This window comes from Magnolia sinica, chromosome 19, assembly GCF_029962835.1.
Source record: "Magnolia sinica isolate HGM2019 chromosome 19, MsV1, whole genome shotgun sequence".
Lineage (NCBI taxonomy): Eukaryota > Viridiplantae > Streptophyta > Magnoliopsida > Magnoliales > Magnoliaceae > Magnolia > Magnolia sinica.
The window spans coordinates 55,836,925-55,863,688 of record NC_080591.1 but is presented as its reverse complement, the minus strand read 5'-3'; the positions used below and the strand labels follow the sequence as shown (position 1 = coordinate 55,863,688).

The 26,764-nt window shown below is 38.9% G+C and overlaps 1 protein-coding gene across 1 annotated transcript in view; it reads left to right on the top strand.

Moving 5' to 3' along the window:
- Window positions 1-26,764, top strand: part of LOC131234622 (5'-3' exoribonuclease 3-like) — a 54,273-nt gene that overhangs the window by 18,454 nt on the left and 9,055 nt on the right. Inside the window, exon 11 of the mRNA XM_058231552.1 lies at window positions 17,608-17,718. Coding sequence (XP_058087535.1) covers window positions 17,608-17,718 — 111 coding nt within the window. The remainder of the gene's footprint in view (window positions 1-17,607; window positions 17,719-26,764) is intronic.

The following is a 26,764-nucleotide window of genomic DNA, read 5'->3' as shown; positions in this document are numbered from 1 at the left end:
GTTGAGGTTAGGTTATAGGTTTAGGTTTAGGTTTAGGTTTAGGTGTCGGTTTGGGTTTTGGTTATAGGTTTAGGATTAGGTCTAGGTTGAGGTTTAGGGAATTGAGTTTAGGTTATAGGTTTAGGTTTAGGTTTAGGTTGAGGTTTAGGGAATTGAGTTTAGGCTATAGGTTTAGGTTTAGGTCTAGGTCTAGGTTAAGGTTTAGGGAATTGAGTTTGGGCTATAGGTTTAGGTTTAGGTTTAGGTCTAGGTCTAGGTTAAGGTTTAGGGATTTGAGTTTAGGCTATAGGTTTAGGTTTAGGTCTAGGTTGAGGTTTAGGGAATTGAGTTTAGGCTATAGGTTTAGGTTTAGGTTTAGGTCTAGGTTAAGGTTTAGGGATTTGAGTTTAGGCTATAGGTTTAGGTTTAGGTCTAGGTCTAGGTTAAGGTTTAGGGATTTGAGTTTAGGGTATAGGTTTAGGTTTAGGTCTAGGTTGAGGTTAGGTTATAGGTTTAGGTTTAGGTTTAGGTTTAGGTGTCGGTTTGGGTTTTGGTTATAGGTTTAGGATTAGGTCTAGGTTGGGGTTTAGGGAATTAAGTTTAGGTAATAGGTTTAGGTTTAGGTCTAGGTCTAGGTTAAGGTTTAGGGTATTGAGTTTAGGCTATAGGTTTAGGTTTACGTTTAGGTCTAGGTCTAGGTTAAGGTTTAGGGTTTAGTTTAGGTTAGGTTTAGGTTTGGTTAGGTTATTTGGGGTTTAGGGAATTGAGTTTAGGCTATAGGTTTAGGTTTAGGTTTAGGTTAAGGTTTAGGGAATTGAGTTTAGGTTATAGGTTTAGGTTTAGGTTTAGGTTTTTAGGGAATTGAGTTTAGGTTTTTAGGTTTAAGGTTTAGGTTTTAGGTTTAGGTTTAAGGTTTAGGTTTTAGGTTTAGGTTTAAGGTTTAGGTTTAAGGTTTAGGGAATTGAGTTTAGGTTAAGGTTTAGGTTTAGGTTTTGGGTTTAGGTTTTAGGTTTGGGTTTTAAGGTTTAGGTTTTGGAAAGAAGTTTAGGTTTTGGTTTAAGGTTTAGGGAATTGGGTTTTGGGTTTAGGTTTGGGTTTAATTTGGTTTGGACTATGTTAGGTTAAAGATTTAGGTTTAGGTTTAGGTTTAAGGTTTTTAGGGGGATTTAGGTTTACATTTTAGGTTTAGGTTTAGGTTTAGGGTTTTAAGGTTTTAAGGTTTAAGGTTTAGGTTTGAGTTTAGGTTTAAGGTTTAAGTTAAGGTTTAGGTTTAGGTTTAGGTTTAAGGTTTTAGGTTCAGGTTTTGGGTTTAGGTTATAGGTTTAGGTTAAGGTTTAAGGTTTAGGTTTAGGTTTAGGTTTTTGGGTTTTGGAATAGGTTTAGGTTTGAATAGGTTTGGTTTAGGTTTAGGAAACCGGGTTTGGGTTAGGGGTTGGGTTTATGTTTGGGTTTTCAAGTTTAAAGAAGGTTTAGGTTTGGGAGTTAGGATTATGGTTAGGTTTAAGGTTTAGGGAATTGAGAATACATTTAGGTTATAGGTTTAGGTTTAGGTTTTAGGTTTTAGGTTAAGGTTATATGTTCAAGTTTAGGTTATAGGTTTAAGTTAAGGTTGAGGTTTAGGTTATAGGTTAAGATTTTAGGTCATGGGTTTTGGTTTAGGATATAGGTTATAGGTATAAGTTAAGGTTTAGGTTTAGGTTTAGGTTTAGGTTTAGGTTATAAGACATAGGTTTAGGGAATTGAGAATAGGTTAAGGTTTAGGTTTAGGAAACCGGTTTTGGGTTCGGGGTCGGGTTTATGTTTGGGTTTTCAAGTTTAAAGATAGGTTTAGGTTAGGGAGTTACGATTAGGATTAGGTGTAGGTTTAAGTTTAGGGAATTGAGAATACATTTGGGTTATAGGTTTAGGTTTAGGTTTTAGGTTTTAGGTTAAGGTTATATGTTCAGGTTTAGGTTATAGGTTTAAGTATAGGTTTTGGTTTAGGTTATAGGTTAAGATTTTAGGTCATGGGTTTTGGTTTAGGATATAGGGTTTTTTTTAATTTAGGGTTTAAGGTTTAAGGTTTTAGGTTTAGGGTTTAGGTTTAAGGTTTAGGTTTAAGGAAATGGGTTTGGGTTGGGAATTTAGGTTAAGGTTTTAAGGTTTAAGTTTAGGGTTTGGGTTGGGGTTCGGGTTTAGGTTTGGGTTTTTAAGTTTAAAGATAGAAGGTTTAGGTTTAGGGGTTTAGGTTTAGGTTTTAGGTTAAGGTTTAAGTTTTAGGGTTTAGGTTATAATTTTGGGTTTAGGTTTAGGTTTAAGGTTTTAGGGGTTTTAGGTTAAGGTTAATTAAGGTTTGAGTTTAGGTTTAGGTTTAAGAAAGGTTTAGGGTTTAGGTTAAGGTTTAAGGTTTTAGGTTTAGGTTTTGGGTTTGGATTTAGGTTTGGGTTTAAGTTTAAAGGTTTAGGTTTAGGTTTAGGGTTTAGGTTTAGGTTATTAAGGTTTAAGGTTTAGGGAATTGAGAATAAGGGTTAAGGTTTAGGTTTAGGATTAATTTTCGGGTTTGGGTTTGGGTTGGTGTTTATGTTTGGGTTTTTCAAGGGTTTTTTAAAGGATAAGGTTTAGGTTAAGGGAGGTTTAGGTTTAGGTTTAGGTTTAGGTTTAAGTTTTAGGGAATTGAGAATAATTTTAGGTTTTAGGGGGTTTTTTAAAGGGTTTTTAGGGGTTTTAGGTTAAGGTTATTTGTTTAGGTTTATGGGTTATAGGTTTAAGGTTTAGGTTTTAGGTTTTAGGTTAAGGTTAAGTTTTTAGGTTATGGGTTTTTGGTTTAGGTTTAGGTTATAGGTTAAGTTTTAAGTTAAGGTTAAGGTTTAGGTTTAGGTTTAGGTTATAAGACATAGGTTTAGGGAATTGAGAATAGGTTAAGGTTTAGGTTTAGGATATCGGGTTTGGGTTCGGGGTCGGGTTTATGCTTGGGTTTTCAAGTTTAAAGATAGGTTTAGGTTTGGGAGTTACGATTAGGATTAGGTGTAGGTTTAAGTTTAGGGAATTGAGAATACATTTGGGTTATAGGTTTAGGTTTAGGTTTTAGGTTTTAGGTTAAGGTTATATGTTCAGGTTTAGGTTATAGGTTTAAGTTAAGGTTGAGGTTTAGGTTATAGGTTAAGATTTTAGGTCATGGGTTTTGGTTTAGGATATAGGTTATAGGTATAAGTTAAGGTTTAGGTTTAGGTTTAGGTTATAAGACATAGGTTTAGGGAATTGAGAATAGGTTAAGGTTTAGGTTTAGGATATCGGGTTTGGGTTCGGGGTCGGGTTTATGTTTGGGTTTTCAAGTTTAAAGATAGGTTTAGGTTAGGGAGTTACGATTAGGATTAGGTGTAGGTTTAAGTTTAGGGAATTGAGAATACATTTGGGTTATAGGTTTAGGTTTAGGTTTTAGGTTTTAGGTTAAGGTTATATGTTCAGGTTTAGGTTATAGGTTTAAGTTAAGGTTGAGGTTTAGGTTATAGGTTAAGATTTTAGGTCATGGGTTTTGGTTTAGGATATAGGTTATAGGTTTAGGTTAGGGTTTAGGTTTAGGTTTAGGTTTAGGTTATAAGACATAGGTTTAGGGAATTGAGAATAGGTTAAGGTTTAGGTTTAGGATATCGGGTTTGGGTTCGGGGTCGGGTTTATGTTTGGGTTTTCAAGTTTAAAGATAGGTTTAGGTTAGGGAGTTACGATTAGGATTAGGTGTAGGTTTAAGTTTAGGGAATTGAGAATACATTTGGGTTATAGGTTTAGGTTTAGGTTTTAGGTTTTAGGTTAAGGTTATATGTTCAGGTTTAGGTTATAGGTTTAAGTATAGGTTTTGGTTTAGGTTATAGGTTAAGATTTTAGGTCATGGGTTTTGGTTTAGGATATAGGTTATAGGTATAAGTTAAGGTTTAGGTTTAGGTTTAGGTTTAGGTTTAGGTTATAAGACATAGGTTTAGGGAATTGAGAATAGGTTAAGGTTTAGGTTTAGGATATCGGGTTTGGGTTCGGGGTCGGGTTTATGTTTGGGTTTTCAAGTTTAAAGATAGGTTTAGGTTAGGGAGTTACGATTAGGATTAGGTGTAGGTTTAAGTTTAGGGGAATTGAGAAAGGTTAAGGGTATGGTCCTGAAAGCAAATACAGATATAAACAAGGCCATCCGGCGCGCAAATGCCAGGCCCCTTCCAATGTTGTCCATAAAAATGGACACTTCATCATGGTCATAATAAGCGGTTCCCTCTTTCCGGGGAACCCCGCTCTTCCGAATAGCTCCGCCGCACATCCGGATCCTGCTCCATTAATTTCGATCAAATACATAAACACGGCCTATCCAAATGGCCAGTCCACTGTTCATAGGAAATGGACAACTTCATCATGGTCATAACAATGGTTCCCACCTTACGAACCCCCTCATCCGGATAGCTCCGACGAATCTTCTCCATTAATTTTGAGCAAATTTAATGGAGAAAATACGTAACCACTTGGTCCCAAATACTTACTTTATAAAAGAAAATCTCTCCTGTTTTCTCAAATTTTCTATTTCGATCTTTTTTAGCTCAAATCCATGTCAATGCATGAGAATCATACATAAACATGGATTTTAAGCAAAATACATGAGGGAAATTACAACATAGATATCATGCACATGATATCACATAATGTACTGTTTAATGAACTACACATGTGCATTCTTGACAAGAGACGTATCAGATGAAATATGCAGCTCCAACCCTCCCACATGCAACATCCACCTGAAAGAATGCGCATAACCGTCATGCTTGAGTAATCATTATAGGAATGTACAAGTAAAACTATAAAACCAGAGATACTCACTGCATTTTCAAGATCTCCTCCATAGTTGACGATTCATTCTAAAGCCCTTCTCCCTCCTCCTTTACCCGGGCTTGGGACCGGCAATGCAAGGAGTTGCATTGGCGGAGTTAAAAAAGAGCTTAGGCTCCATTTGGTTTTTTTAAAAAAATATTTTTATAAATACTAATGTGATGACCAAATGGAGCCTAAGACTATAAATACGTTCAAATATAGAGTACAAAATTCATTCAATATTAAAAGAAATAAAAAAACAAGTGCCAAATTAGTTCAAAATGCACACAACAAGTTCAAAATTAGTTCAAAATGCACACAACAAGTTTAAATTGAGTTCAAAATGCACACAACACATGTTCAATTATACAGTACCAAATTTGTTCAAATTATTGAATTCTCAAAGCCTCTTTCCCCCATTGCACAAATGATCCTGGACCGGCCTCTCCAAGTGTAGATGCGAACCCATCTTCTTTCCACAAAGGAGCGTGAGGTTGTATAACCTCGAAGACAACAACAAAAGCTCCATCCTCCAACGGCTCGCAATGGACAGTTGCATTTGGATTAACTTCGTGTACTTCACCACGAGCAACTACACCACGTTTTCCAAAACCAAGCAAGTCGCATCTCTTACCGATATATATAATATCCGGCTACATTTACACATAAAATGGCATTGGTATTGTTAGCGTTTATAATATAATTGTAAGCTCATTATAGTAAAAAATTTATACTTGCATTGACGATGCCTAAGTAGATTTAGCGACTGTTGGTGATGAGAGATTTTGAGTATATTGTCTATCTTTCCGCATATCAACCAATGTTTTCTTCATCTCAACTATATCTTGGGTCATATCATCCAATTTTTTCTTCACCTGAGATAACTCTTGAGTTACGCTCTCTTTTTCTTTTGTCACATTCTCTACCTTTAAACGAGCAGGGGCTGACTTCTTCAGTCCGACCTTGCTTATTGAGCAACCTAGACCCCGCATTCGCCCTCTATTGTCAGACCCAACCAACTATAAAACATTGTAAATTAAGTTATTAGGATATTCATAATTACCATAAAACTCTACTAATTTTTAAATTTTATTACTACCTCTGTAAGGGCATCATCCATGCCGGTCATCCTAGAAGCAGGATTGCTACTATAGAGCTCATCTAGTTTTTCCTGTGAAAAAATACAAATGAATGCAATATAATTCAAAGTTATACTTAGGCTTTTCACAAGGGTACTAGTTAGTGGTACGAGGGATACACTTACAGCAAGGTCAGGATATTGGACAACTTTGTCCTTTCTTGTATTGGCTCTTAAGAAGACTTCACATCTACCTATCTCGACATCAGAGGTAAGATTCTTCTCCATCGCCTTTGGCACATTATATATCATTGAAATACACATCATTAATAGATTTAGATGAATGATAATTCAAATTTAAATTCAATTTTAAACTATAATATCTATTTTTAAATACATACCATCTTATGGCGAGTAACAGCCATGCTGTGCCTCCCAAGACACGCAGGTCCTTTTAGCTTGGCCCGATTGACTTTATTCCTTACGCTTACCCTCTTGAATTCCTCGGTGGTACGTTGATCCACGAAGGCCTTCCAATCCTCCATAGGGATACCTGGGGGGCAGGATCATCTCTTACAGCAATAGGATCCTTGTTTGTAATATATTTTGCAGTTAATCTTCTCTTGTAATTCCTCCACGCTTCATTGATGCATTTTGTAACGTAATCAAGACTTGTAGCCCAACTTTGACCCTCAAACTCATAAAACTGTGACAATTTTTCTGTGACCATATGAATTTGTTCATGAGGCACTTGGCGAAAGTCTAGGTATATGATCGGGATATGAGAACGGGTGAGGACAGTGACATGCGATGTAAAGTCTCTGTGATCGGAACAGTCCTCATTCGGTTGCCCGAATTCATTCGTCTTTAGGACTTTTTTCCTATCAGGTGACACAAGTAAAGAGACCCCCCGAGTAATGCCTCTTTTTTTAGATGAAGAAGAAGCTGACACAATTACATAAAAAGAATAACAGTTATATATATACATTATTGATTACTGCCAATATATAAGGAAAAGGAAATTTACATATATAATTAAGGAGAAGTATCTTATTACCTTTGGTATTGCTTGAATCTGTACTCCCAAACACCTGCGCACCCAATACCTTTGCTTGTGAATCCATGTGCCTATTTCTTCCCTAATATGAAAAGATAAGAAAAGATTTTTTTTTTAAAAAAAGCTAATAGTTAAGAAATAATTTAGATCACAGATAAAGTACAAAAAATTCACTATATTATCCAAACCTTGTTTAAACTTCCTCCAATAAATATCATTCTGTTACATTCTTAGAAAATACAAACAAATCAGTAGATTCTCTTCGATCGTTTTCTTTTCTTTGTTTTCTCGACCACAACACTGACATCTTCAGATTCATTGAATATCAATTCATCAACCATTGCTAATGAGGTGAGATCAGGTCCTGCATCGGCATTACTTACAGCCCTTAATCGTTCCGATAGAACGCACGTCTCTTCTTCGACAAAAATTTTTTGGGGAACCTCCAAGACCACATGCCGGTCAGGATTTTTTGGATCTTTGGAGTAGAAAACTTGCGTAGCATGCTCTGCAAGAATGAAGGGATCGTCACCGACTTTGTCTGAACTGTAAAGACTAGCCAAATTTACTAATCTCAAATTCGCTTCTGCATCAAAAGAAACACCATGATGTGTCACTTTCACCCAATCACACTTAAATAGGACGGGCTTGTACCCTGTTCGGTACTCCAATTGGATAATTCTACGAAGGACTCCGTAGTAAGGTTGATTTTCATCCACTGTATTGATATCCTTAGCACTTGATCGAAAGGTTGTCATACCCTCTGTCCTAACCCCACTGTTTTGGTTCGTTTTATTCTCCTCATAGTCCTTAGTGACAAAGAGGAAACCATTAATACAATATTTATTGTATTGCATAGAAAAAGCTAGAGGTCCTCTCACAACATCTTTAAATTCATTATCGTCAGATTCAATGAACTCTTGTTGCCTCTTCAACCAAGATATGAATTCGTCCTCGCTAGGCACCCTGTTGATCCTCTTATAGCATCGCTGCAAGAAATCTTTGTGCTTCTTGCACGATATTCGATAACATTGTTATATTGAAATCGCATAAAGGAAGATAAATATATATATACATATATATATGAGCTTATTATACATACCATTCCTACTCGTCGTAGCTGGGATGACTCTTCACTACCCATCTACGAGCTTGTTTGTATTCGATACCCGCTAGGATAACACTTTGACCCGAACCTACTGGACCAACATCGTCATCATTAGAGTCATCATCAACGATATCTTCCAACTTACGTAGTCTGGAATGACTCTGTTAAACTGTTTTTCCAGCTTTTCCAGTAGGCTTATTTTCTGTTTTCCTTTATTGATTGCAGAATATAATTGTCTCCTCTTGGATGTACTGCTCTGCAATACAACCCTCAGGTCGTGTCTTGTTACGGACATAGGCCTTGAATGTCTTCATGAACCTGACAAAGTTAATGATACATTATATATACATGCAAATGTAGATGTTAAGCCGATTTATTCTTATTAAGCTCACAACGTACCTTTCGAATGGATACATCCATCGATAGTATACAGGACCACATATGCGAGCCTCGTAAGCCAAATGGATCGACAAATGCATCATAATGACAAATATCGATGGCGGGCATATAGTCTCAAGCTGACATAACGTCCTAGCCATGCCTCTCTCGAGAGTAAGGAGTGTTTGAAGGTCTACGGTTGTCGAGCACAAGGCATTAAAGAAGGTGCAAAAGCTTGTAATTATAGGACGAATGACCTTTCTATCCCTGAATGCATGCTAGATGAGAACTGGGAGCAGATGTTGCATCAACACATGGTAAGAATGAGACTTCATTCCCTTTAAATCCATGCAATCTTCCTTTACGATGGTCCTCCAATTCGCACTAAAACCGATCGGAACACGCAGCTCATGCAAAATTTGGATGAAAAGTTTTTTCTCTTTTCTTAGACAGAAAGGACTTTGTTTCTGAATCACCTTGCCATTGTTCTTTTTCAGCCATAGACGCTTCTTAATTCCCAATTGTTTCAGGTCCCTGCGTGCATTAGCATCATCCTTAGTTTTGCCAGGTGTGTTCAACATCAAGGCAACAAGGATTTCACATATATTTTTCTCAATATGCATGACATCAAGGTTGTGACGCACGGGAATATCTTTCCAATACTCCAGATCAAATAATATAGACCGTTTGAAGAACCACGGTGATTCAACATCATCCGCTAGCTCTTGTCGGCCTCCATCAATACCCCTTATATTACTCTTCCTAGTCTTCCCCCACTGCATATTCAAGTTCGCGGTTTGTCTTTTAACCTCAATCCCATCCAGATGGATCGGTTGACGTCGTATCTCTACCTTTTTGTTGAACGTGCCAGCACTTGTGTCCTTCCTAGTCAGTAACATTGGCAACCATCGTCTGTGGCCCATATAAACATGTTTCTTTCCATATTGGAGTCGCAAAAAATCTGTGTTAGGACCACATACAGGACAACCATACTTACCCTTTGTCCTACAACCAGAAACGTTACCATATGCTGGAAAGTCATGAATTGTCCAAAGCATAACGGCACGCATGTTGAATTTATTTTCATAGTATGCATCGAATGTCATGACCCCTTCTCGCCATAACTTTTGCAGTTCATCAATCAATGGCTGTAAATAAACATCAATATCCTTTCCCGATTGTCACGGTCCCTCAATGAGCAAAGTCAACATAGTAAACTGAGGTTTCATGCAAAGCTTTGGTGGAAGGTTGTATGTCACACACATAAAGGGTCATGAACTATGCGACATACTGAAAGTGTCGAATGGGTTAAACCCATCTGTAGCTAAACCCAATCGAACATTGTGAGGCTCAGCTGAAAATTTTGTATACTTGTCATCAGATTCTTCCATGCAATAGAATCAGCCAGATGCTCCATCTTTTCATGTTGAAATTTCCTGGTTGAGTGCCAAGACATTTCTTTTGCCAACCATGGCACGCTGAACATTCTTTGTAGCCTTGTTGTTAATGAAAAATACCTTAACACCTTCCTAAGTATTGTAGATCGTTTTTTCTCAGAAACCATTTCAGTCTTGTACCTAGAAGTTTTACAATTTGGACAAATGGTTTTCATCTCGTTCTCTCTCCAGCATAAGATGCAGTCATTTGGACAAGCATGGATTTTCACATAATCAAGACTTAACTTTGTAATGATCTTCTTCGCTTGGTAGGTATTAGTTGAGGCCTTGTTGCCGAAAGGAGCTCTGTAAAGCTTTTTTCACTCCATCCATGATTCACCTTTAATTTGAAAAGCTGTACAATGAAAGTCAGCACGGTGAAATCTTGGGCCCCAGGGTATAGCTCAGCCATTGCGTCTCGTAGATTTGCTTCAAACTCATTAGTTTCATTTTCTCCGAAGACGCCTTCAACTATAGGGGTCACGTTGGGCTCATCCTGTACAACTTCATCTAGGTTATTACCACCAAGTTCTTGAACGATCGCGTTGTGAACCTCATTTAAGTTCGAGACACTATGGTATTGTTGGGAACTTGATTCACGTACAGTACACTTAGGTGATACATGCTCCCCATGCATGTTCCAAACCCTATAGCTTGGGTCGAATCCATTTTTCATTAGATGTATTTCCATATCATCATAAGAAACCGAAAAACGTGCACATCTGCAAGTGGTGCATGGACAAGGAACGAATTCTCTACCAGGAAGGTTTTCTTGTGCAAACTTTGAAAAACTTCTGATTCCAGAAAGAAAACGTGGGTCTGGGAAACTTAGTGTCATCCACTCCCTATTCATTACAGCCAAATCTCGATTAACCAACGGGTCCATTTTCAACCTGCACCTTACCAAAAATTAAAGTTGGAAATTAACCTAATGCACCATCCTCCTTAAAAGTTGAAAATGAAGAAAGTGCTATCAGATGATTGGACCCATACAGATATTATCTACCAAATACAATGTATTAAGGAGTTTGCCATCATTGTATTTTTACAAAAAATTAATAATGCAATTAATAAGTATAATATTAAACCACTTGCATAGATGAAAAGTCTCGCATGCAATTCTAATATATCAAGCTAAATGATGGATCGTACCAGTCAAAGACTTCACCACACAAGGGCAATGGAATGCTTACAAAGACCTAGGATGAAGAAACCACACAAATATCAGCTCTATCCAAAATTTCTTCAACCCACATTAAGTTTTAATGGTGAATTACCACTGTTTCCTGTGCATCCAATCCATTCATATAGTATTGGCTCATCATGATGAAAAAAACTACCCAAAAATTGTATTATTCCGAGACTGAAGTGGACCATACGATGTATATTTAGAATTTTTAGGTATAATTTTATAAGTGGCCAGACTAGGAGTTGAAACAACCTGATTTTTTGAATAAAAGCCAAAAATGTTTACCCCCAAGCTTGATTCCTGATGAATGCAATGCAGTGGATTAACATGTTTTATGACACATGTGGTGGATGAGTCACCAACATTTAAAAAAATGGTGTAAATGCACATGCTAGTCTAACACTTCAATCATATTTCTCAATATATATATGAATGCCTATGCCAGTAACATAAAAGACATTGTAAATAAAAAATAAAAATAAAAAAAACATAGAAATTCAAATTGATGTCACAATCTGACAAACCCAAAAAAAAATAATTCTGGAATTCCTTTTAGGATCTTAAGACAATCCACTGACATCACCATCATTACCTTTAAATCCCATCCAATCCACCCTAATCCCTTTAAAATTGCTTGGGACGTGTTTGGTTCAAGGGATTAAAAGGGATTGGAAAGTTTAATCCCGGGATTGGCCAGGCGTCCCAAACAGACCAGAAATAGCAATCCCGGGATATAGCAATCCCATAGATCTTGCACCAATCTATTGACGCAACTATCATTACCTTGAAATTTGTACAATCTACTCTAATACCATCCAAATCCATCCAATCTGCCCAGCCAAACAGGCCCTAATGGTGGGCATTCAATCACCACATTTTCCTATGGAACATGATGCAAGTTTCAAGTAAATGATGCCACGTTACAGGAGATTTAGGGTGAGAATTTTATTGGTTGTTTCTTTCCGGGCAAGTGCCTCCAACCTAGGCACACTCAATTCCCTTATACGAATGGGAAAATTCATCACTAGGAGCCTGTTTGGACTGGGAAAAGATGAGAAAAGTACAGTGATTATCCAATCATAGACTCTATGAGCATTATTTAAACATGGATTCCCATGGATTCTATTTTTTGAGGATCTTGTTTCGATAGAAAGTGGAAATCTCACATTCCTCTCACAATTTTCACGTTTTATATTGTGCATGAAAATTTGACTATGGAAAGGCTAGCAATCGCTTCCAATCTCACCATTTCCTTTGCTATCCAAACAACAAAAAAGGTCCAAATAATGGAAAACCCTCGAGTTTTCTTTTCTTTTCCCACAACCCAAACAGGCCCTAGATTTCAAAGCATGGAAGAATGATCTAGCTGAGAATTGTGAACTTCCAGATCCTCTTCTCATCTATACTCGTAAAGAAAAACACATCAATCAACACCATCAACAATACTTCACATATCTTTGTTTGTTATGCCTTGAACTACCAAACAATTAATTCCACACCGACACACCCCTAAGAACTCAAAGCACTCACTAAGAAAGCACTCCTTTAGCGCATCCCCCATTCTTTATCTTCTTTATTAAATTCACCCTCAATAGCATTTACAACATGGTGACAGGAAGCTAGTGTCCTCATCACCCCTCCTTGAGCTGCATAGCACAGGAATTTCACCTCCAAAACATGTCTTCTAGTCTCACAATATCCTGTTACTCCTTGAGAAAAAATTTTCTGTTTTGTACCTCTTTGGACCATATCCTTTCTTCCTCCTTCCAACCAACTACTTAGTTAACAAAAAGATTTTCTTACAAAATGCTTAATGAAAAATTTGTGAAGTTTGCATACCTTTGACACTTCATTTCTTTTTTCCTTTTTTTTTTTTTTTCTTTTTTCTTTTTTAAAAGATGAAGCAATAGGCATAGCTGCAAACCAGCAAGCAGGAAATAGCAAAAAGGAAAAAAAAAGCATAAAATAAAATACAACAATACCAGTCCCAAGACGGAGGAAACCCAAACCCAAAAGGTCCTAAGAGCTAAAGGCACCGAATCTCTAAAGAATAATAAAACCCTGTTAAACACCCCAGCTGAAGAGACACTCGGATTCTGGAAAATGATTTTTCATTTCTGCCTACATAGTCTAAAGAACAGCCAGGAGAAGGATTCTCCACTTCTTTCTCCCAATCACTCCTCCCAGATCCTCATGCCAAGAACATAGCAGACCATCAATTGAAGCGGGCATCACCCACGCAACCCCTTTGACACTTCATTTCTAGGATACAAAGCATCCAATCGAATGTAAAATGATGCAAGACATCACTTCTGACATCCAACAGGCCACAATTGTTAAAATATACAACTTGATCATGTAATTTTCCAAGCTAACCCAACATAACATGAAGCAACAAGCAGGTAAAAAGAACATTACACCAACAAATGCATGCACCCTTTTCTAAAGTAACCCAAAAGAACAAGCACAAAACAAATACAGAAAAGCCAAACAAAACAGAAAACAAAAGCAAGGAACCAGCCAAACAACTCGAAAAACAAAACTAAGCAAAGCAACTAAATAACTCAAGAAACAAAACCGAGAACTATACACAACTTGAAACAGGAGCTCCCCAAGAGACCTAACTGCTGGATTTTTTAACAAAGAGCTCTTGGGAAAATGGTTACAGAAGTTCGGGGTGGAGGAAGAATGTCTCTGGAAGTAAGCTAATAAATGTAAATATATTGAAAGTGCCAGTGGATGTTTTACTGAAGCTTCATCCTAGTACAAGCATTGGGGCGTTTGGAAAGTGGTACTTAAAGTGAAAAACCTTTTTAGAAAGGAGATTGTTCACAGTAATTGGGATGCAATGCAGGCACAGTTTTGGGAGGATGTCTGGTGCATTGCTAGACCACTCAGCCTTGTCTTCCCAAGTCTGTATTTGGTGCACATGAAAAAGGAGTCACAGTATCCGAGTGTTTATTCCTCAAGGAAATCAAATTGCATGGTCTCCACTAATTTGAAGGGATTCAACATAGGGAAAATTGAAGAATTTGTGGGGTTCTTAGAGCCACTATTAATGGAAAGCATTGATTGGTGAGAGGGACAAGTGGATTTAAAAGCCGGAAAGATTGGGGCTCTTCTTTGTGAATTCTTTCTACTATAGTTTTGGCCTTTCTAGCATAGGGACGAAGCTCCAACAAAGAAGATATGATCTTATATGAGTGTGTCAAGCTTTCCGATGGCTAGTCGGGAGAAGTAAGGTGTTCAAGCAAGATCACCTAAAGAGAAGAAAGACAAAGATTTGAATCCTTTGCCTTCATAATCTCCACTAGGTAGATCATGTATTGATGCACTACGACTTTGTGAGGGCCCTATAGTGGAGATTCTCCGATTTTTCAAGCAAATTTTGGTGATGCCTCAGATGATTGCCCCCTTCTTTCAAGTATGGCACGGAGGTTGCCAAGGCCTAGAAAGAATGGTCTGTTGAAGGCTAACTTAGCTAGCAGGGTTTTAGTCGATATGGCCTAAACGCAAGTAGAGAACTTTCGAAATCTTGTGGGTTCACCAAAAGAGGTGCATCTCAAGGAGGCCTTTCTAATGGAAATTGGGGGAGCTAATTCCATGTTGCGTTGGAAGTTTGGAACAAATAATCAATTTTGTCAAAATCATTATTGTATTGCAAATCATAATAGGGGTTGAATCATATCGAATCGAAAATCATATTGTAAATTGTAAGATTTTTATGATTTTCTACAAAAATGAAAAATATAAATAAGCAAAAAAAATTAAAAACTTATCAATCATCCTTTTGCCATCAATATGCGCCAAGTAATACCATGTTATGATAGCGATAAAGGATTCTTATCTTCCTTTTTTATTATTATTTATCTTTCAAGAAATTTCATTTAAAAAACATACAAGGATCCTTTTATAATTTATGTTCTTGTGACATTTCATGAATTAGAATCACGTTGGAAAAGTGGCATTTGATTATGTAGACCAACAGAAAAAGATATTTTGATTTCTAACCACTATTCCACAATACAGATAAGTCCACATGATCGTAAGCACCCATGAAAACATTCCAGATAAGTCATACATTAATTTGGTGTTTCAACTAGTTAAGAAGTAAGAGATCTTAAAAAGAGTGAGAGAGAGAGAGAGAGACACAGAGAGAGAGAGAGAGACAGCTCCATGATTTAATGTTGAAGAAAATATATATCATTTAATCTCTCATAAAGAGCACAATAAAATAATTTACCTTTTCTAAACGATTCTTAAAGCCCCCACCAATTTAAAAACATAATATGAAAGCCGAGGGAAGCTTAAATAGAAGAGACCAAGCATAATTTGAATTGTAAATCAGGATTTGAATCATAAATCATAGGATTCAAATCAGAGAATCGTAGGATTTATATAAAATGGGATACAAGGTGAGATTCAAATCGTCTTACTTAAAATTCAACTCAAATCATAAATCGTAGATATTAGGATTTTGACAACCCGCTAATAATTGCTCATCCATCCGTTTCTCTAAGGCTGTTTGAAAGGTCCAGACCATTCATCAGACAGAGCCCAACATGAACATCCCTTGGGCAAAAAACCAAACTGGTCTACTCATCAGGCGGACCATACGTGTACATTAACTATGGACCATTCATTGCCCTTTCTTTCCACCATCCATTTTACTCAGAAACTAGCATGCAACCTAATGAGTGGACCACAGCCACAGGTTTATAATCCAAGGCATGTTCATCCCACCTGATGACTGGCCAGGATCTTGCACCCTTGTGTAACAACAGCATGTTCCCCCCAATTCACCGTCCAAGCGAATCTCCTTCGCATTTCTCCTCACAAATTCCAACTTCCAATCACCGAACATATAAATTAAAACCGTAAATAACAATCTGCAGAATCTAACCAGCAAAACCTAAACAAAGAATTATAATTCACAAGGCAATACCTGACACCGGCACACAATTCTCCCGACTGCACAATCCCCGTTGCTGCCGACTCAGCAGCCGGCGATGCCTCCTGAGCAATTATTACAATTATCTGTAAAAATAGATGGACGGCATGGATGAAACACATACATCATGGTGGGGCCCATAGAGCACCGACCACCAGCCATTGGCTGGTGTCAGGGGGAGTAGCCAGTCCGTTCCCCCGTTTGGCTTGGTGGATTGAAAGGGATTGAAAGCTATTATGGTGGATGGCCTAGATTTCTATGTATTGATGGTGTTGACAGTGGATTGTCTTCAGATACATGGGATTGCTATATCCCTGGATTGATATATCCAGTCTGTTTGGCACACCCGGCCAATACTGGGATTAAACCTTACCATCCCTTCCAATCCCTCGAGCCAAACACGTCTCAGGCATTGGCTGTTGATCACCGACTCTGTTTGGCACGCCCGACCAATCCCAGAATTTAACTTCCAATCCCTTCTAATAACATCCAATCCCTTCCAATCAGAAATGCCAAACGGCCCTTAGATTTTAGAAACAGAAGGGGCAAATCCTTCCAATCCCTTCCAATAACATCCAATCCCTTCCAATCCGACCGGCCAAACGGCCCTTACATTTCAGAAACAGAGAGAGGGGAATGCGGATTGAACCTCTGAAAGATTTGAGAAAGAGATAAATAGGGAAAAAGAAATATACTCACCGTACGATGCTTCTTCTTCTTCTTCTACTTTATGCAGCGAAATGGGTTTCGGGAGATGCGGAATGCGGCCTTGAGACAGTGAGAGAGGGTAAGGGAGATCGGGAGATGAAGAGAGGGCAAGGGAACGAGAGAGACAGAGTGCGAGAGAGAGAGAGAGAGATGGAGATGGAGAGTGGGTTTCTGGTTTGGAGGGCGGGAGATAATGGCGCTGGGTTGGGTTTTTGGAGGGAGATGGGGTTTTCGACGGGCGCGTGACGGACGGCCCTGAGCGGTTTTAGAATTTTAGTTATGTGGGGCCCACTGTGATGTATTTCATATATCCACTCCATCCAATAAATTTAAATTATTATTTTAAGGATGATAAAAAATTCATTTAGATCAAATCTTTAAGGTGACCACACAACAAATTAACAGTACACATTTAATTTATATTATTTCTTATGATGTGGTCCACCTAGATATTCAATCCACATAATTTTTAGGCTTATGCAACAACATTATATATCCGAATTTTTGGACGGCTTAGATCAAATACATATATTCCAGTGGACCTCATGGATCCCCCTCAGCACCATATAGGTTATAGGTTGAAAGGTATGTTTTAGCTACAGAGAACCTAGGCTATAGCTACGGATTAAATCCGTAGCTATTTTGCTACGGATTTAATCCGTAGCTAAAAGCTTTCAACTTCCATAGCCTTTACTCGATTTTTTGGTAGTGTCCATTCACTGAATGCTGCAATTGGTTTCTGCACTTTCCAATCCTGTTTTATGATGCTTGGTGGCACTGTTTGAGTGGGCATACTTTTACATTTTCACTCATTCCGTGCTCTGGCATGGAATGTTAATGGACTGTATGCAATTGATTTCAAGTAGTTGAAAATACTGATTGATATTACTTCTGTTCATGGTCAGTTGCAAGATAAGAATGCTGCCCATATAAAATTTGAAAGACTAGAACAGCTTATCCTTGCTGTTGGTTCTTATGAAGATAAAATTTTCAAGAAAAGATCAGAGATACAGAAGGTATACCATATATGCAGATCTTTTTGCGTGATGTGTGTTTTTTTTTTTTTTTTTGCATTTTATTTTTGCTGATTCATGTTTGGCACTTCTGTTTTGATGCCTTGTGTTATCCAATTCATCTATTTTGTTGGCAATTGGAGTTGTGTTCTGGCACTAATTCATGTGTTTAAATTTTTCGTTACTGATAGCATATTTCAAAAACTCTACTTGACTCGATGTATGTCTAGCCATGTCGGGTTGACTTGAAGACTAGGATGAGTCTTTAATTGACTTAACTTGATTTTTTAAAATTAAATTAATGTTGTGTGTAGCTAAAATATCAAAATAATGGAAAAAGATGCATATTTATTGCAGTTCTTGTTAGTGAGAGATGGTGCTACCTCTACTAGAGGTCTTGTCGGGAGTTAAGCCGATGGAGTCATCAAGTAGACTCAACAAGTTACGGAGAGTTAAGGCAACGTAGTCATTGAGTTGATTCAGTCTATTCAGAGAGGGTTGAGGCCAAGTAATGCCTGCAACTGATTTTCATGCGCACTTGGCCTGAAATCTTGCCAAGGCTGAGGTTTAGAACTATGACTGATAGAAATAATACAATGTCAATCTTTGTTGGAAATAACACATTGCATTTACAAGTAATTGGGTCCACAATTTATTGGATTCCAACTGTAGCAGAACAAGTGGTGATCTATTGCCGTCTAACCTATAATGATAGTTTGATCTAGTAGAACAAATTCAGTAGAATAAGGCAATTTTCTTTTCAAAAATTTTGATTTTTACCTTCATCTTTAAAACTGGGTTTCCACTTTGTTAAAATCTCCATATAGGTCATTACCCTGAAGATTATATAGATCTCAATTTGTAACCATCAAGGTAATTTTGCCATTTAATCAGTCCCACAGGCAAGTTTCTTTCACCAAATGTCCTACTATTTCTCTCCTTCAACGGTCGTAATAGGATAGCCAAGGGAGTCATTATTCACAAAACACTCTGATCTCATCTTTAATAAACATAATTAACATCCACCTCATACCAACAAGCTCAAAGTAGTGGTCCCAAATATCTCGGGCAACGGTGCAATGCAGAAATTACAATTTGACATCGAAAACACATATTAGGAGAACCAGGCCACTTTTTTGGTACATGTAGGGTGAAAATTTTATTTGCAATTGCAATCCTTGTGAATGCTTGAACTCTACGTGAAATTGGGTCCTCCCACACTTTTGGACATGAAGGCATCGGTTCAACCCACAATGTAAAGCTCAAAAGATGGATTTTTTTAAAAAGAAAAATTACCATCTGTCATATACTTCCGAATCTTCTTATAGTTTGTTGTAGAACTTTCATAGTTACAGAGGACTTACATCTAGAGTAGCTAGATGTTAAGATAGCCTTTCTTCATGGGAACCTTGAAGAAGAGATATATATGCATCAGCTAACAGGATATGTGGCACCAGGAAAAGAGAACAAGGTGTGCAGACTGAAGAAGAGTCTATATGACCTGAAGCAGGTCCTGAGGTAGTGGTACAAAAAGTTCGACAGTTTCATATCGGGAAACGGTTTTAGGAAATGTCATGCAGACCACTGTTGCTATTTAAAAAAGTTTGATATGTCCTACATCATCCTTCTTTTGTACATTGATGATATGCTTATGGCCGGATCAAGCATGAAGAACATCTCAGATCTCAAAAGACAACTGTCTAGAGAATTTACCCTGAAGAATTTAGGAGCTGTAAAACAAATCCTAGGCATGAGGATAAAGCGTGACTGGGAAAACAGGAAACTAGTTTTGTCACAAGCAGATTACATAGCTAAGGTACTTGATTGATTCAGTATGGGAGGTGCTAAGCCGGTTAGCACTCCATTAGCCAACCACTTCAAGCTTTCTAAGGAGCAAGGTGCAAAGACGCAGGAGGAACGAGACTATATAGCTAAAGTCTCATACGCGTCAGCTATCGGGAGTCTCATGTATGCTATGGTGAGCACGAGGCCAGACAATGCTCAAGCAATGGGAGTTGTTAGAAAGTTCATGAACAACACCGGGAAGGAACATTGGGAAGCTGTGAAGTAGATCCTTAGATGCCTGGTAGGTACTGCGGATGTAGGATTGTGTTGTGGAGGGTTGAAAATCAAGCTACAAGGCTACATAGATTCAGATTTGGCAGAAGATATCGACAGCAGAAGAAGCACTACAGGTTATGTCTTTACTCTGGGTAGTGCTGTAGTCAGTTGGGTCTCTCAGTTATAGAAGATGTATCTATCAGTATAACGGAAGCAGAATATGTTGTAGTTACAGAAGCATGTAAGGAGATGGTGTGGATGCAAGGTTTCATGGAAGAGTTGGGTAAGAAGCAAGCAGATTACAAGTTGTACAGTGACAGTCAGAGTGCAATACACTTGGCTAAGAATTCAGCCTTTCATTCAAGGACCAAGCATATTGACATCAGATATCACTTTATACGTTCATTACTGGAAGATGGATCGATTGCTCTGGAGATGATTCATACAAGTTAGAATCTTGCGGATATGCTGACCAAGGCAGTTACACGGGAGAACTCGAAGCTCTGTTCAGCTTTGATTGGTCTTCAAGCTTGAAGATGGGAAGGTGGTGCACTCCGCATGTAGAAGACGAAATTTTATGGTGATGTGTCTCCAAGTGAGAGATTGTTGAGATGTGGAGCCACATATGGACAGGGTCGCTCGACCGGTCGAGTGGCACACTCGACCGGTCGAGGGCTGGGTCGACTCAAAGTCCATCGAGCATCAGTTTTTTGGTTTCGAGGTGCTCGACCGGTCGAGCAGCCTGCTCGACCAGTTGATGTTACACAGATTCATTTTGCGGATTTGATACGGACTGCGGAAATTTGAGTCGATTTCGCAAGGGTGCGAAAGGGAAGTTGCCTAAACTATAAATAGGGGTCCCTAGGGCTTTTCTAGGGTTATGGGAGTTATTCTAAAGTGTGGGCAAAGGGTTTTCTCTATACATCCAAGGGAAAAGGTTAGTATATTGCTTGTAATTTTGTTTTCTTCATAGTGAAAATTTGCACCCTTGGTTTTTTACTCTTGTTTATGATTTTTCCATGTATATCTTGTCTTGTGGTTTGCTTGGAATGCTTTGATTCTTCTTCTAGATTATATTTCTTCTTGTTTATCGTTTGTTGATGAGACCAGAGATTAGATCTCGGTTCACTAGCGTTGTTGGCATGCTGCGCAACAACTGATATCAAAGCCATTGGTTTAGTTCAAGTGGGCGCGATGACGGAAGAAGGGAAGACTAAGTTTGATGGTTCAAACTTTGCCTTCTGGAAGATGCAGATGGAGGATTATCTGTATCAGAAGGACATCTATATTCCTCTAGAAGGAAAAGAGAAGAAACCAGAGAAGATGACAGATGATGAATGGTTTTTATTGGATCGGAAGGCTTTAGGAACGATCCGACTCTCTTTGTCTAAGAGTGTCGCCTTCAATATATCCAAGGTGAAAACCACAAAAGAATTAATGTATCCCCTAGATACGATGTATGAGAAACATTCAGCATCCTCATCTCATGAAACGACTATTCAACATGAAGATGTCAGATAGTGGAAGCGTGGCTGAACATCTAAACGAGTTCAATACAGTCACGAGCTAGTTGGAATCCGTTGACATTATTTTTTGAGGATGAGGTCTGTTGAGATGTGGAGCCACATTTAGGGGCTGCAGGACCGGTCGTGGCCCATGCTCAACCGGTCGTTGGGTCCGCTCGACCGGTCGTGGTTATGCAGATTCATTTCTGAATTTGATGCAGACTGCGGATTTTTGAGTCGGCTTTCGCAAGGGTGCGAAAGGGAAGTTGCCTAAACTATATATAGGTGTCCCTAGGGCTTTTCTAGTATATTGAAAATTAATGGAAAATAATTCTAAGGTGTGGGCAAAGGGTTTTCTATGTACTTCCAAAGGAGAGGTTTGTATATTGCCTTATAATCTTCGTTTTTCATTATAGTGGAAGTTTGCATCCGTGGTTTTTTACCCTTGTTGGGGTTTTTCCACGTATATCTTGTCTTGTGGTTTGTTTGGATTGCTTTGATCTGTTTCTAATTTATATTTCTTCTTGTTTAACGTTTGTGGGTGAGACTTGAGATTGGATCTCAGTTCGTGTTCACTCCCCAAGTGCAGGGTTGTGACGTAGTAATAAAGGGATCGATGACAGAAGATGGGAAAACTAGAATTGAGAAGTTTGATGGTTCAAACTTTACCTTCTGGAAGATGCAGATGGAGGATTATCTATATTAGAAGGACCTCTATATTCCTCTAGGAGAAAAAGAGAAGAAACCAGAAAAGATGACAGATGATGAATGGTTTTTACTAGATAGGAAAGTTTTAGGAATGATCCAACTCTCTTTGTCTAAGAGCGTCGCCTTCAATATATTCAAGATGAAACTACAAAAGAATTAATGGAAGCCCTAACCACCATGTATGAAAAACCCTCTACATCCAAAAAGGTTCATCTTATGAAACAGCTATTCAACATGAAGATGTCAGATGGTGGGAGCGTGGCTGAACATCTAAACGAGTTCAATACAGTCACGAGCCAGTTGGAATCCGTTGGCATTGTTTTTGAGGATGAGGTCAGGGAGTTATTGATCTTATCCAGTTTGCCAGACAGTTGGGATAGTTTGGTGATTGTTGTGATCAATTCTTAAGGGTCGACAAAGTTGAAATTTGATGATGTGGCCGGTCCAATTCTCAGCAAAGAATCTAGAAGAAAGGCATCAGGAGTTTTAGGGGATTCAGGAAATGCTCTAAACGTTGAAGGAAGAGGAAGATCGCAGAACAAAAGAGGCAATAAACACGGATGTTCTAAAGTCAAGGAAGAAGTCCAAGGGACCGAAAGACAAAGACGGGTGTTGGCATTGCAGCAAGAAGGGGCATATGAAACGTGATTGTCGGGCGCTCAAGAAACAAGAAGAAAGCTCTCAAGGTGGGAAGGATTCGGTGAATTTATCTGAGGAGAGTGATACAGAGGCGTTGATCTTGTCTCTTGATGCGAGGAATGAGTCTTGGGTTATAGACTCGGGTGCTTCGTTTCATGCCACTTCGTGTAAGGAAGTTCTGCGTAACTATATATCAGGTGACTTCGGGAGAGTCTACCTTGGTGATGATGAGCCGTGCAGTATTGTTGGAAAGGGAGACGTTTACATAAATCAGAAAGACGGAACGGTTTTGAAATTGAAGGATATCAGACATGTACTGAGTTTGAAACGTAACTTGATCTCAGTGGGGCAGTTGGCCGATACCAGTTATGTGACGACATTCACTAGTGATTCCTGGAAGATCACAAAAGGTGTCTTGGTGATATCTCGAGGCAAAAAGGAAGGTACTTTGTACGTGACTTCAGGATCATATAGTTCACTCGCAGTCGCATCAACTGGAGTGAATGGACAGTTATGGCATCAGATGTTGGGATATATGAGTGAAATGGGGATGAAAGTGCTATTGTCAAAAAGGAAGCTATCAGGGCTGAAGTCTATTGACTTGGAATTCTGCGAGGACTGCGTATATGGCAAGCAGAAGAGGGTAAGTTTCAAGAAGACAGGACGCAATGACACATCTATTGGAGCTTATACAGACTGATGTGTGGGGACCGGCACAGGTATTATCTCTTGGATGCTCATGTTATTTTGTTTCTTTTATTGATGATGCTAGTAGAAAACTATGGATTTATTTCTTCAAGCACAAATCTGATGTATTTGATGTATTTAAGAAGTGAAAAGTTATGGTAGAAAATGAGACAAGTAAAACAGTAAAATGTCTTAGATCTGATAATGAGGGAGAGTACTGTGATAAGAGGTTTGATAAGTATTATGCAGCAAATGGAATCAAACATCAGAAAATGATTCCAGGGACACCGTAGCAGAATGGTGTGGCTGAGCGCATTAACAGGACCATCTTGAGCGCGCCAGGAGCATGAGGTTTCATGCAGGGTTGCCCAAGATGTTTTGGGTAGATGCTATGAATACTGCCACATATCTTATCAATAGAAGTCCCTCAGCACCATTGGATTGTGGGCTACCAGAAGAAGCGTGGACTAGGAAAGAAGTGAACCTTGCACATCTCAGAATGTTCAGTTGCACTTCATATGTTTACATTGATGCAGAGCATAGAAATAAGCTGGATGCGAAGTCCAGGAGGTGCACGTTTATAGGCTACGGGCAGTATGATTTTGGCTACAGGTTTTGGGATGTAGGAAATAAGAAAATCATCAGAAGCAAAGACGTAGTCTTCAATGAAAAAGTGATGCATAAGGACAATGTGCAAGAAAATAAGGCCGATGAGAAAGAATTTATAGAGTTGGAAGAGTTACAGGACACGGGTGTTACAGCGCCATAGGATGATCATGCACAGGAGCATTATGAGACAGAACCGCATACACTGTTTGTGAGGAGGTCTACTTAAGAGAGGAGACCCACGGTCCAATACTCATCCTCTTTACATTATCTACTGCTGACAGATAATGGTGAACTAGAGTGTTTTAAAAAGGCATTACAGTCATATACACGGGTTAAGTGGGAGTAGGCCATGGATGATGAGATGGATTCTCTTGAATCTAATCGTACATGGGAACTAATCACTCTACCCAAGGGTAAGAAAGCTCTTCATAACAAGTGGGTTTACAGACTAAAGAAGCACGATGGTTCAAAATGGTACAAGGCCAGATTGGTTGTGAAAGGGTTTTAACAAAAGGCAGGTATTAATTTCACTGAGCTACAGAGGACTTACATCTAGAGTAGCTAGATGTTAAGACAACATTTCTTCATGAGGACCTTGAAGAAGAGATATATATGCATCAGCCGACAGGATACGTGGCACCAGGAAAGGAGAACAAGGTGTGTAGACTGAAGAAGAGTTTATATGGCCTGAAGCAGGCCCCGAGGCAGTGGTACAAGAAGTTCGATATTTTCATGTCGGGAAACGGTTACAGGAGATGTGATGCTGACCATTATTGCTATTTGAAGAAGTTTAATACGTCATACATCATCCTTCTTCTGTACATTGATGACATGCTTGTGGCTAGTTTAAGCATGAATGTTCACTCCCCAAGTATAGGGTTGTGATGTAGTAATAAACTCGGTGAGACCGAGGTCGAACCCCAAGGGACTGATACCTGTACGTTATCTGAAACTAAGTAGAACGAGAACTAGATTAAGATGAAATCTAAATCGAATGGTTTTTGAGGAATAATAGTGAAATATTACTCTAAAACTTAAGGAATTCAGAGGAAGGAAACTAGGGATTCAGAGGATCCACTTGTAGAGATCAAGGAGATCTTATGCCTGCATCAAGAATTATGGAAATCAAACTGAACTTGATCTAGTCTTCACGAGATGAAAGGTGTATAAATTAGAATGGATTTCATCATCAAACCATGCCCAGGAGACAAAGCAAACAACAGAATTAAACTAATTACCAACCAATCAACAATGCATGAAAGTTAGGAAGGATACCGTCATCCGACCATGCCCATGAGACGATGATGAACAACAGGGCTTCCTGACATCATAAACATAAAAAGGAGAAAGAAATACTCAAAGCCATCGCAGATCTATTGTAATTTCAGTCACAACAAACCATTAAAAACTAAAAGCATTCCATGAAATCAACTAGCATCAAAATCAGTTCAACATGAATCAAAACCATACGAGTACTCTCATCACGCCACAAGCTTCACCTCTTAGCCCTAGCTAAGAGGTTTAGCCTGACATAATTGGGCTAAAACTCTCAAAAATCATAAGGAGAAGAACAAAATAAAAACTCTAAAAATTCTCTCTCTTTCTCTTTCTCTGAAGATTGAATCCATGTCGAGCCCAAGTCAAGCTTCGATTTCCCCCCCTTTTTCTCCTCTTGGATCCTCCTTTATATAAGCATTAGGGGCAATGCTGTGGCTACTGGAGTCGGTGCAGAAGCTCCTAGAAAGCTTCTTACGCAGCAACAGGCGGTGCAGCAGCGTGCGCAACAATAGAAAATGCAAAAGGACTTACGTTTGGATCGAGTTTGCTCGGCTATTCTTCTAAATATCTCAAAAAAGACGTCATAGACAGGGTTAGGGCCACATTTTCAATATATTGGATGGTCCGGATCATGCATCCGACCACCACCATGGACGCACAATGGCCCACAACGGCCGGATTTCACGGACGTGCGAAACAGAGCCAGCGCTTCTTGCGCTGGCTGTCGGTGGGACCCACTTATCGGCTTCGAATGATAAATCCACTCCGTTCTTTGGATTCCTGACGAAAAACTGGTCAGGAAGGGTGGGTTTTCTTCAAATTCTGCATGGCCCATTGTACCAGATCCATTCACCGTCTATCTTTCTTTTGGACGATCAAAAATGGATCTCCGGGACCTTTTGAAAATTTGCCACCTAGGCATGAGTGATATGGCCCTTGTGATTCTCATGGACGGTCCAGATCTATCTTTTGAACGATGTATGGGCCCCACAACTCAAAACCGGAAGGATAGCGTCCGTCCGTTACACGGATGCTGGAATGAAAAACGGGCTTTCCATTTTTTAGAAGGAGTCTCAGTCAGAGACGGTTTGAACTTCTTTTCGTTGCCGTGCACGGCTAGTGCACTTATGCACTATGCACACCCGTCTCATATGGGGTCCACATATGATGTTCGCGAGAAATCTGCACCGTCCATCTTCTGAATCATCAAATTTAAGGGGTTGAGACCAAGGTTGAAGCATATCCGAAGATTAGGTGGGCCCAGAATCAACTGTTTATGGGCTGATCTGACAATTGTGCCACTTTCAAAGGCATCCAATAGCTGAAATTTTACGTGTACGGTTAATTTATGGCCCTCAAGCCATGTATGAATTTTCGAGCCAAACAGATGATGAAAACCTAGTGATCTTGCATTTTGGCTGACTTTCAGGCCGCTTGAGCTTCAGTTTCTCAATTTTCGCGGACCCCTGGTGTGTAATTCCGTTGATCTTGGTCCCCTGGAGTCCGTCCCTTGCCCTTGGTGTCATCAGCGCGTTAAATCTATGCTTTATCATCCTTTTTTT